At 32.8% G+C, this 13,559-nt stretch overlaps 1 protein-coding gene across 2 annotated transcripts; it reads left to right on the top strand.

Moving 5' to 3' along the window:
• The first annotated feature begins 7,166 nt into the window (after positions 1-7,166).
• LOC130956098 (ethylene-responsive transcription factor RAP2-4-like) lies at positions 7,167-8,853 on the top strand. 2 transcript variants are annotated; one of them, XM_057883128.1, is made up of 2 exons: positions 7,167-7,309; positions 7,441-8,853. In XM_057883128.1, exon 2 carries the CDS (start codon positions 7,454-7,456, stop codon positions 8,393-8,395), a length of 942 nt encoding a protein of 313 aa, XP_057739111.1. In that variant the 5' UTR covers positions 7,167-7,309; positions 7,441-7,453; the 3' UTR covers positions 8,396-8,853. The 2 variants fall into 2 exon arrangements, with proteins under 2 accessions (XP_057739111.1, XP_057739110.1); XM_057883127.1 differs by having other exon boundaries at positions 7,174-8,853.
• Positions 8,854-13,559: the final 4,706 nt, after the last annotated feature.

Below are 13,559 nucleotides of genomic sequence, written 5' to 3'. Positions count from 1 at the left end.
GAATCCATCACCTTTCTTAAAATAAAAACGTGCCTAATTGAAAAGAAAAAGAATTGCATGAATTTTGAATTTTATAACAGTTTAATTATTTTGATGTGGTGGCAACACTTTTGTTCTCTGAATGTATGCTTGAACAGTGCATATGTCTTTTGAATTTGTGGTTCATGAATGTTGGCTCTTGAAAGAATGATGAAAAAGGAGACATGTTACTGAGGATCTGAAAAATCATAAAAATGATTCTTGAAGCAAGAAAAAGCAGTGAATACAAAAAAAAAAGGAAGAAAAGCAAAAAGCAAACGAAAAAAAAAAGAGAGAAAAGAGAAAAGAAAAGAAAAGAAAGAAATAAAGTTGTGATCCAAGGCAATAAGAGTGTGCTTAAGAACCCTGGACACCTCTAATTGTCAAGAATCATCATACTTAACTAGGAGAATCAATAACACTATCTGGATTCTGAGTTCCTAAAGAAGCCAATCATTCTGAGTTCCAAAGGATAAAGTGAGATGCCAAAACTATTCAGAGGCAAAAAGCTAAAGCCCCGCTCATCTAATTAATACTGATCTTCATAGATGTTTTGGAGTTCATTGCATATTCTCTTCTTTTTATCTTATTTGATCTTTAGTTGCTTGGGGACAAGCACAATTTAAGTTTGGTGTTGTGATGAGCGGATAATTTGTATGCTTTTTGGCATTGTTTTTTAGTATGTTTTTAGTAGTTTTAGTGAGTTCTTAGTATATTTTTATTAGTTTTTAGTTAAAATTCACTTTTCTGGACTTTTACTATGAGTTTGTGTGTTTTTCTGTGATTTCAGGTATTTTCTGGCTGAAATTGAGGGACCTGAGCAAAATCTGATTCAGAGACTGAAAAGGACTGCAGATGCTGTTGGATTCTGACCTCCCTGCACTCGAAGTAGATTTTCTGGAGCTACAGAAGCCCAATTGGCGCGCTCTCAACGGCGTTGGAAAGTAGACATCCTGGGCTTTCCAGCAATATATGATAGTCCATACTTTGCCCAAGATTTGATGGCCCAAACCGGCGTTCAAAGTCACCTCAAGAAATTCCAGCGTTAAACGCCGGAACTGGCACCTAAATGGGAGTTAAACGCCCAAACTGGCATAAAAGCTGGCGTTTAACTCCAAGACAAGTCTCTACACGAAAATGCTTCATTGCTCAGCCCAAGCACACACCAAGTGGGCCCGGAAGTGGATTTTTATGTCATTTACTCATCTTTGTACACCCTAGGCTACTAGTTTTCTATAAGTAGGACCTTTTACTATTGTATTAGACATCTGGATATAGAGAGTCTTTTGATCATGTTTTGATGATTGAACTCACTTTGGGAGGTTAGCCATTCGGCCATGCCTAGACCTTGTTCTTATGTATTTTCAACGGTGGAGTTTCTACACACCATAGATTAAGGTGTGGAGCTCTGCTGTACCTCGAGTATTAATGCAATTACTATTGTTCTTCTATTCAATTCCGCTTGTTCTTTGTCCAAGATATCACTTGTTATTCAACTTGATGAAGGTGATGATTGACACTCATCATCATTCTCACCTATGAACAAGGTGACTGACAACCATTCTTGTTCTACAAGCATTCGAGGCTTGGTGAATATCTCTTGGATTTCTGATTGCATGATGCATGGTTGATCGCCTGACAACCGAGTGCTCGCCTGACAAACGAGCCAGCCATTCCGTGAGATCAGAGTCTTCGTGGTATAGGCAAGAACTGATGGCGGCATTCAAGAGAATCCGGAAGGTCTAACCTTGTCTGTGGTATTCTGAGTAGGATTCCATGATTGAATGACTGTGACGTGCTTCAAACTCCGAAAGGCGGGGCGTTAGTGACAGACGCAAAAGAATCACTGAATTCTATTCCGGCCGGACCGAGAACCGACAGATGGTTAGCCTATGCTGTGACAGAGCATTAGGGACGTATTTCCAATGAGAGGATGGGAGGTAGCCATTGACAACGGTGAAACCCTACACGAGCTTGCCATGGAAAGGAGTAAGAAGGATTGGATGAAGACAGTAGGAAAGTAGAGAGACGGAAGGGAAGGCATCTTCATACGCTTGTCTGAAGCTCTTACACCAATGATATACATAAGTATCTCTATCTTTATCTTTTATGTATTTTCGTTTATCACCATATCCATTTGAGTCTGCCTGACTGAGATTTACAAGATGACCATAGCTTGCTTCATATACCACCAATCTCCGTGGGATCGACCCTTACTCGCGTAAGGTTTATTACTTGGACGACCCCAGTGCACTTGCTGGTTAGTTGTGCGAAGTTGTGTTTATGCCATGGTATTGAGCACCAAGTCTTTGGAGCCATTACTAGGGAGTGTTTATGTTTTGAAAAGTATTGATCACAATTTCGTGCACCATATCCTATTACAGTAATTTCCAAAAACCCACTACTGAGAACCCTTTCGAGGATGATGTTCTCACCCCTCTATATTTTTCCCCTTTCAGGATATGGGCGCAGAAGTTACGAAGAGTTTATTTAGTTGTTGTTGAAATGCTCTGTATTGCTTTAGCTTATTATTTATTGTACCCTCGCCTTTATCTTGATATATTTTGTAAGAGGGATAGGGATTGTATTGGGTAATGTTTGTAATATTATTTATGTATATGTATGTATATATATATGGATGTACTCTTTATGAGTTTATGTAAGTTGTATGGTATGTATGGATGTACGTTGTATAGCAAAAGTATTTTTTGGAGCGGTATTGCGGTTTAAAGTTTTAAACAGGCTCATATTTTAGTATTAAATAGTATAAGTGTCGCCGTAATGTCCGAGCTATCAGAGTTGCGCAGCCGGAAGCGTGAGCTTTGGTAGTTAGGATGTTACAATAACAACAACAGTGCCATAACAAAACAGCAGCATAACAACAGCAGCTTAACAAGTCATTAATCACAAATTCCAAATTCAAAACACTAATCAGTGATAACACAATCACAGTGCCATAACAAAACAGCAGCATAACAAAAATAGCAACATAACAATAACAACAACTTAACAAATCACTAATCAGAAATTCCAAATTCAAAACACTTATCAGTGATCGCAGAATCACAATGCCATAACACAATCACAGTGCCATAACATAACAGATATGAAATTAAAAATAGCCACAACCCAATGAAAAATAAATAAATTCTCAACAAGACCATATCTAAATTCTACCTACAGCATTCAACAATATTGCAACACAGAGCCATCAGAGCAATTAGAAAACAGCAAAACACTAAAATAAAGTAACAGTACACAGTACACAGAGCCATCAGAGCAATTAGAAAATAGCAAAACACTAAAACAAAGTAACAGTTACTGTATTAAGTGTTCTAGACTCTAGTTGGTAAAAATGACATAACAGAGTAAGTTTTCAGCATTAGCAACCAATCCATACATACAAATTTCTACAGCAATCAGAAGTTCAAAACCATACATACAAAGAAGACCGAAGATCGAAGAAGAAGAACTGAAGAACCAAACTTCAAGCCAAGACCCACGAAGAATTGAAGAAAAATGGAACAAAAATTGAAGAAGAAGTTAAGAGAAGATAAAGATGAGGAGCCACTAACCTGGTTCGAGAAGCCAGTGAAGACGAAGAGGGCCTGCCGAGTTACTGGGTTCCTGATACGGCGAAGAGGAAGAAGCGGCGGTGCTGAGGACCTGGGGACAGCGGCGGCGCGAGGCCCTGAGAACGGCGGCAACGATGGAGGGCTAGGGTTCAGGGTTCCTTTGCTTCAGAGGGCTAGGGTTTGGCGACCAGGGGTGAGATGAATGAATGATTGGGGGAAGAGGGGAGTTGGTCACGTTACTGGATCGGGTTTTCTTTTTTTTTTAACAAATTTAAAAACGCCATCGTTTTATCCGAACCGGCCGGTCATCGGTCCGGTCCAACCGGCCGGTTCTCGATCGGTTCAACGATTTTTTAACGATTTTTTCTTGAGCGGTTATAGGATGAGGAATGAACCGTTTGCATCGCCGGTTTCCGGTTAAATTGGTTCGACCGACCAGTCCGGTCCGGTTTTCAGAACCTTAGTAAATATAGTATTACCGAATTATTATTAGTATACTTTTTTAAAGCTTTTCAATTTAAAAATACCTAATAAATTTATTAAAAATTTAAATTTAATATTTTTATAAAAAATTTAATTAGTAGTTTTATTGTGTTCTTTAGAAAATAAACATAAACATATTTAGACATATTGATTTTTTTGTGAATTTTGTTTACATGTATCCTAAATATACATTTTAAAAGCACCCCAAATTTTTTTTATTAAATATTATTAAAAAACTTTATATATTTTAAATGTAAAATACATAAAATATTTAAAAAAATTTATTATTATATTTTTAAAATATACATTAAATATAAGTTAGTTAAATTTTTCTTTTATTACTTTATTCAATCTTGTAATATATTTTAAAAATCCTGTAAAAAATTTAAAAAATTGTAAAATAGTAAAATAAAAGATTGATTATTATTAAATGTATAATTTTGATTATATGCAAACTACTATCTTAATTTAAGAATAGTTACAATATTATATTTTTTATTGATTTTAATTTTTTATTTTAAAAGAGTTTATTCCTAATTTTAGGATTTAGCAAAACGTTACTTAGATTCGGGTTTATCGTAACTAAAATGCTACCGTAGACGAAAAGGGACTTTCACGAACCTCAAGAGTATAGGATCTAAGGTCACTTGTCCTCTGAATTCTTATGCAGAGAAAACGTTTTTATTGGGACTCGGAATTCGTCTTCTTTGTGGCGCCGCAATTGACGATGCCATGTCTCTCTCCAATATCACAACGCCATAACCTAACCATGTTTTAGTGATGAATAAATTTCAAATTCACCATACAATGTATTGGACCAACTCCTGAAAGAAGTATATAGAATAAAATATTTCAATTCAAATCTATGTTGTTAATTAAATGTTTTTCATATTAGATTGCTAATACTGAATTGGTATTTTATATTTATATATACTAGTCTAGGTTTATCTTCTTCGTAAATCATTGAAGCAAGATGAATTATATAACAACATTAATCGTCATGGCCTCTATAATATTGTGGAAAATTTATTTTAATTATATGATTTACCCAAATCCTTTAATAATACTAAATGTAATATATTTTTTTTAAGCAAAAAGTAAGTATCCTTAAGGAGCACTCTGGTTTAGTTTTCAAGAAATCCTCTCAAATATCAATCAAATGACTATATAAAATTTTAATTGAAAAATTTGAAAAAAAAAAGTTATTTAGTACATCAAATAAAAATTCAAAAACTTTGAGATATTTTAGCATCACTGGAATTACACTACTTACTATTATTGTATGTTGTATATAATAAAAAAAGAAAAGGATAAATTGATTTTTTTTTTGGTTTGTAAATATTTGAGTTTTTGAAGATTTAAAGATACATTTAAATTTTTAATCTTTTCAAAATATGAACACATCAATTTTTGTGTCTAATTTGTTCTATTTTAAAACTCTGTTATGTATGTATTCGTATCAATTAAATTAGTACAATAAAAATTACGTTTAATTTTTTTGTTAAATTTGATAAATCTAAGTAGACATGAGAAATTAATATATCTAAATTTTAAAAAAATTATAAATTTAAATATATTTTTAAATTTTTAAAAATTTAAATATTTACAAATAAAAAAATTAATAACTTATTTATCTCTTTCTCTAAGAAGAAGCTATATAATAAGCACTTAGATGCATCCAAACACTTACAAAACAAAACAAAAGGTTGATGTGGAACGATGATTTTTAAATTTTAACATTTAACAATTGAGATGCGAGTATGGATCCATTCATGGGATATGAGAAAAGAAAACAAGAAAAGGCATTAAATACCAAAAGTTGACATTTCGAGGGCAACACAGCACAGAACCATTCGTTTCTTCAGCTATGCCTAACCCAATGAACTAACGACACGTGTGGGACAAAGCTATCAGGTGGAGGTTACATGTGCTAGTCTCCATGTGAGGGTCATAGTATACGTGTCATTCCTTCATAGGCCAGCCCTCATCGAATAAAGCTCCCCCTATTGAATGAAGTTGACGAGGTAAAAGCCAAAGCAAGAAAGAACGTGATTAGAGCAAGCAAAGAACCAAAGGAACATTTTGGAGAGCGCATTTGCACACCTAAACCCGTGTGCAATTTTATTTTCTGAATATTTTATAAATGATCATTTCTAAATTAATTTGATACATTCATCAAATATCAGATTAATTCGATAAAATTATTCAAAAATTAATAATTTGTTGAATGTTTTTATTTAGTGGTAATTTTGTCAAACTAATAATTTAGCTTTTTTTATAGATAGAGTTAATTTATTTATTTTATGTTTAGAATTGTTCATATTTAAATCTTTTTTATAATAAAAATAATAATTTATTCTTTATTGTTTAATTTTTTTCGTTTCGTCAAAACCAAATTTATGTATAATCTGATATAAACTTGCTTAAGATGGATATGATTCTTTCCAATATAATTTTAATAAAGTTATACACTTAGACATTATTTAAAATTTCTGATTAAGTTAATGCATTAATATTTTTATAAATTATTTCCGTATCTAAAGTGAGAGTCTAGATTTCCAAAATAAGTAAACGTGTAAAGTGACAAAATGAGTGAATAATTATTCTTTGATTCAATTGATACAACTTCCTTAAGACAAAGATTATTAACCTAAAGATAAGTATTGTTTTAAAAGTTAAATTTAAATGTACCGACAACATAAAATATTTGTATATTCATTTAACTATATTTGTTTTTTGAATTATTATTCAAGCGACTAATATAAAATATGATTAAATTACATATGTAAAATTATTAAAATTAATTATATATGTAAAATTATTAAAATTAAATTTTGTTTTATATATTTTTTATTTGACACATTATTTTTTCACCGAAAAAATCCAACGGTTTAGTTGAAACATTAATTCAAATTTAAAACATAAATACTACAAAACAAGTAAAAGTGTATAAACCAATTGTTAGTGGAAAAATTAGGCATCAACTTAATACCACAAATATCATTCTTCATACCGGTGGGGACCATCACCACTACATGAGTGTATATATATAAACCCCATGAAAAAGGGTTCCCCCAATTAAAATTCAAGAGTTGAATTAGAGGTCACCACCCCCACAAATAAAACTAAGATCACAAATATTTTCTCTATTTGCTTCCCTTTTGTCCAATCTTCATCATTCATCATAGCTTCTTTAAAGAACCTCTTGTTCTCTGGTTTTGGAATTGAGACAGGTTCGTCTTCACTATTTTGAAATACCTATAGTTCTTTTAATTTTTCTTGTGTATTATTAGAATCTTATGGCAGCAGCTATAGATATATACAATAGCATGATGACACAAGATTACTTATCATACTCTTGTAGTGATGAAGAGTTGATGAAAGCACTTGAGCCTTTTATTATGACAAGTGATTATTTTTCATCTAATTCTAATAATAGCAATAGTAACGATAATAATTCCTTACCCTCTTTTTCTCTCTCACCTTCTTCCCCTGCATCATCATCATCATCACTATACCCTTCTTATTACAATTCCTTCACTTCTAATTACAACCCTTCACCGTTAAATTCTACCACCCAAAGTTCCTCCATAAGACTCAACCAACTCACGCCATCTCAAATCCTCCAAATCCAATCACAAATCCATGTTGCACAACAACAAGAAAAGAATCAACATGCTTTGTTTCTAGGGCCAAAACCTGTCCCCATGAAGCATGCCGGCGTGACGAATTCCTCTGCGGCCGCGAAGCCTACAAAGCTCTACCGAGGGGTGAGGCAAAGGCATTGGGGAAAATGGGTGGCAGAGATAAGGCTACCAAAGAATCGAACCCGTCTTTGGCTTGGAACATTCGAAACGGCTGAAGAAGCAGCGTTGGCTTATGACAACGCTGCTTTTAAGCTAAGAGGAGAACTTGCACGGCTTAATTTCCCTCACCTTCGCCACCACGGGGCACGCGTGTATGGTGAATTCGGGGAAATCAAGCCGTTACCCTCTTCGGTGGACGCGAAACTCCAAGCCATTTGTGAAGGCTTGGAGAAAACAGAGAAGGTTGTAGTGGATACAAAGCCTAAGATAGAGGAAAATGCAACAGAATCCGACGTTGGATTTGGTTGTGCTGAGTTTGAGGATTATAAGTTGGAGAAGAAGCCAAAGTTGTCTCCTCCTTTGTTGTCTGATGAATCATCCGCTGCGGGTGGTGTGTCTTCGCCGGAATCCGATATCACTTTCTTGGATTTCTCGGATCCAGATGAAATTGATAACCTTGGGTTGGATTTGAAGAAGTATCCTTCAGTGGAGATTGATTGGGAGTCTATATGAGTCTTCAATAATACACAATTTTATTCTAAAATATTTGTATATTTTTAGAGCATATTTAATTTGTGTCACAAAAATATTTACAAACCACTCATAACTATTAATAATTATATAAAGAGATTATATGAGTGAGTTATTGTAATTATTTTTGAAACATATATTAAACTTGCTCAAAGAACATGCAAATATTTACGGTTAAGTGGATTAATTTTACTTAGGTTGGTTAGGTTGTGTCATTTGCATGCATATGCTACGTTGTAATTTAGTTTTTTTTTCAGTGTCTTGTGGCAGAGGCTGCAATGAGACTTTTTTATACCATTGCAGTAATTTTGCCAAATTTTAGTGTCTTGGTCTGCTGTTTTCTTTTTGTTATCTGCATGGCCATTGGAACTTCAACTTGTGTCTTGGCTACTTTTTCTGTAGTCCACGTGTAGATTAAAGTGCCTCTAAATAAATACAAGTTTCGGAAATTATCACTAAAAGTAATGCTAAGTAATCAATTTTTTTTCAATGTTATCTAATTTTTAAAAAATTATTTTGTTTATTTTAAATTTTAAATCTTAAATTATAAATTTATAATTTTAAATTCTAAATTATAAAGTTAAACTCTAAAATTAGTTAATGTTAACTAACTAAAAAAATAATTTTTTATATTTTTTCTATCTCTAATAATATAATAATAATATTTGTTTTTCCCAATTCAGATAGATATCCTCGGTCAATTAAGGTGAAGTTCAAATTTTTGACATTTAGTTAAGAGACAATGAATTCTTTTTAGTCAACCACTCTCCTGGTTAATAATAATAAAGTAGTTTAAATGTCTCTCCTGGTTAATAATAATAAAGTAGTTTAAATGAATAGTGATTACTTTTTTTCTTCTAAAATACATTGGCTAACTATAATTGAAGTTTTAATTTTTGTGATATATTAGTCAAGTTAAAAAATTTGAATAGTCTAATATAACAAAAATCAATTATGACAATATTATTTTAAATCTTGTTTAATTTGATTAAACTTGATTCATAAAAAAATTTAAATATATAACATTATTTTTATTTAAAATACTAAAATAATGGTTATAATTATGAACTAAAAGTATGTTAGGACCGGTTTTCAGTTAATATGTATCCAAAAATAATTTCTTAAAATTAAATATCATTTAATATAAGAGATGAACATTATATCAGATCTAGTTAAGTATTCTTTTACCCACATTTCAAGACTTTATTAGATCAACATGATATCAGATCTAGTTAAGTACTTTATTTTAGTAATGGTTTTTGTATTTTTACTTTCTTATTATATTTTATGGTTAGTTTGTAGTGTATGATGAAATGGGATAAATTTACCAATGTGACAACTTTATGTAATTACCACAATTTTATTTTAATCCTATACACATGAATTCTATTTGAATCTAGTACACCGCATCCATTATATTTTAATCACCATAATTTTCAGCATCTAATAAAAAAATTAGAAAATTAAATTAATGTACTTTAAGTCATTACTAAAATGCTAAGATTTAGCTCATAATTTATTATTTGTGGTAAAGAAAGGGAAAAACCCAAGTTTAGATAGTCTACAGTGTCTTATTCTCAACGCTAAGCACATATAATATGAAAATTGAAATCAATTCATAATTTCATATGCAAGATTTGTGGTGTGACTCTTATTCTTGTATTATATCAGTTAAGATCATACAAATCTAATAAACTCAAGTCAACTTTACTTGCTTTTAATTTGTTTAAAATTATTCTCTCTGAAAAACTAACTTAAATTAGTATTTGAATAGATGTGACAACTGAAATTTTTAGAAATACATTTTTATCATGTCATTTTGTGTTAGTAATTTTTTTTTTAAATCATTAATACAAACTCAACCGAAAAGAAACAGAACGTTGATTCATAATTAATCCCTTTCAAAATAGCCATCAAAGATGAAATCACGAATCATGAGTTTACAAAACACAACAAATACACCTTAAATCACAACTACCACAACACACAAATAATGACTCCCGCAAGATAATCACCTACTTCTAACTTAAACCAAATAGAATAGGAAATACTAAACAGGAATATCATCGGCTGCTACACATTACCTTTTGGATCAATAAAGCGTCTATGTATATAATCATGCCTTCATGCCCCTCATGCATACTTTATCATATCATGTTGATCAACATATTTCACCCACTTCCTTCGTGCTACTCCTTGAGAGCTTGTTGATTCATGCATATAATGGCACCAATTTCAATCCAAATAAGATCTTTAACATCATGCTCGCTGTCTCTATGCCAACTGTTATATCCATTGTCTCCATGCACTATTATGTTTCGGGCCAATTGCTTCCACTGTGCTAGGGATGGCAAAATTTCCGGTGGGGCGGGTATCGCAGAAATTTATCCGCCAGGAGCAAGTATGGAGGATAATTTTTATCTAAGGAACGGATACGGCCCCGTATAATAAACGGGACGGGGCGGGGTAGAAATCCCCGCCTCGTGGAGATCCGCTAAATACCGTTTATATGAAAAGTTGAAAATACCTTGGATATATATATAATATATGAGCTATTGTTGGAGAAACTTAGCCGTCACATACTCACACATGCTTCACTCAGTTCACTGCTTCAGAGACAGAGACGAGACATTTCCTCTCCTCTTAACTCCTAGGTGAAACCATTGGTCTCGTATCCTCTCCTCTCCTTCTCGAACACCGCCGACCGCTGACCGCCGCGTCCGACCTCTGCGTCCTTCAGTGCCGCAGTCTCGTCTCCTCTCCTATCCTCCTCGAAGTTCAAACCCTCAACCTCTCCTATCTCCTTCTCGAACACTGCCGACGCCACCTCCTACCCTCTGGGTCCTCAGCGCCGGCTCCCAACTCCTGAGTGGCTCAGTCGCTCACGTCGTCTTCTCCTCGTCGCAGCAGACTCGTCGCCGATCGTGGTCTGTCCGCTAAATCGCTGGTCTACGCTGGTTGAACGAGGAAAATGTCGATAAAAATATTCACAAAAATATCGCGTTGCAATTATAGTTCTAAACCTACCATTAAACCTCAATCAACGTTTAAATTGTTTGTCAGAAATACAAACCTAATAAAATTAACATAAGTATTCAAATCTCGGTCGTCTCTCAAGGAATTACAGGAAAGTGTAGTTTATTATTGGTTATGGGAAAGTATATTTTTGGGGTTTTTGAAATAAGGAATAAGAAAATATAGATTGCGAGAAAAATAAACTATTAACTAAAAAAGCTCTTAGCAAGGATTGAATTAGAAGTCCTATCCTCATCATTATCGTCAATTGTGATGGTAAATGTGAATTGCCTTCACTTAGTTAACCTCTAATCAATGGAGGAAGGTCAAGCGAGCAAAATTACTTAAGTTCACAAGTCATGATCAAAGACTAGATTTAGTGAGACTCAAGCCAATTAGTAACTTTCAATCACCAATCAACGAAAGAATTTTGATAATTCAAGAGTATCTAATTAATCAATCTAAGTCAAGAACATAAAAATTTAAATTAAAATCCACCCAAGCATTTTATCAAACACTTGGAAGGCACAAAATAAAAGCATAGAGAATTAATAAGAGATAATAAAATCTAAAATACCCAATTGCAAGACAACAATAACCAACAATTAAAGAAAGAACAATAACATAAAAATATAAATTGCATTAATCTAAATCAAAAGGAGCAAGAGTGCATCAACAGTGAAATAAACAAACGGAAGCAATAACAAATAAACTAAAAGAAGTAAGATGCAAGAACAAACAAGAGTAAAGGAAAACAAAATTAAAGCAAGGTGAGATCTGAATCTAAGAAGAAATAAGACTAAAAACTCTAAAACCTAAAGAGAGAAGAGAGTCTCTCTCTCTAGAAACCTACATCTCAAACCTAAAGTGTGAATGAATGATCCTTCCCCGATTCATCTCACTCTGTAGCCTCTAATCTTCATTTTCGGGTTTGAAACTAGGCCAAAAACAGCCTAAAAATCGCCCCTAGCGTTTTCTCGTAACTGAGGCACGTGACACTTGTCACGCGTACGCATCACTAAACGAATTCCTAATCACGCATACGCGTCATCCACGTGTACGTGTCGTTTGCCTGCTGCACCAGTCACGTGTACGCGTTGCTACCAGCTTCTGAAATTCTCAATTTCTTGTGTTCTTTCCACTTTTGCATGCTTCCTTTTCAGTCTCTAAGTCATTCCTGTCTTATAAACCCTTAAAACACTTAACAAACATATCACAACGTCGAATGGTAATAAGAGAGGATTAAAAGCTAGCAATTTTAAAGCTTAAGAAGCATGTTTTTAATCATAGCACAAAATTAGTAAGGAAACTTAAAAACATGTAATTTACATGAATAAGTGTGAGAATAGTTGACAAAATCCACTCAATTCAGTACAAAAAAAATCATAAAATAATGACTCATCACTGGTTTGCCCATTTTTTCCGTCGGGTAAGTCAGTCTTGTAGTTTCTGAATTTCTGAATTTTTGAATTAAGGTAATTAGGTTCTGAATTTTGAATTTTCTGATTCTGATTTCTAATTAAGGTTGATTTGATTCTGAATTTCTAATTTAGTATAATTTGGTTCTGAGTTCTGAATTTTTTGATTCTGATTTCTAATTAGGGTTATTTGATTCTGATTTTTAGTTAGGGTTGATTTGATTCTGAATTAGGGTAATTAGGTTTTGATTTTTTAGTTAGTTACTTAGGTCAATGAGATTCTGATTCTGAATTTTGTATTTTTAATTTATAATTTATATTTCTGAGTTAGGTTAATGAGATTCTGATTCTGAATTTTTTTATTTTTAGTTATAATTTATATTTTTGAGTTAGGTTAATAAGATTCTGATTCTAAATTTTTTATTTTTAGTTATAATTTATATTTTTGAATTAGGTTAATGAGATTCTGATTCTGAATTTCTAATTCATGATTTATATTTTGGATTAATGTGATTTTGATTTATAATTTATATTTCACGATTTATAGAATGTCTTCTTTGGATGCATTGAGTAATACTTTTGAGAAGAGTACTCCATCGGAAGAACCTATAAGCACTAATATTCAAACTACACAAGAGGCTCCTCAATCTCAACCTCAAGAACCCCAATGAATATGGTTGGTTGTTTATGAATATAGTTGGTTGTTTATGTAA

This window comes from Arachis stenosperma, chromosome 10 (genome assembly GCF_014773155.1).
Source record: "Arachis stenosperma cultivar V10309 chromosome 10, arast.V10309.gnm1.PFL2, whole genome shotgun sequence".
NCBI lineage: Eukaryota > Viridiplantae > Streptophyta > Magnoliopsida > Fabales > Fabaceae > Arachis > Arachis stenosperma.
The sequence above is the reverse complement of the archived record's forward strand: the minus strand, read 5'-3'. Positions and strand labels throughout refer to the sequence as shown.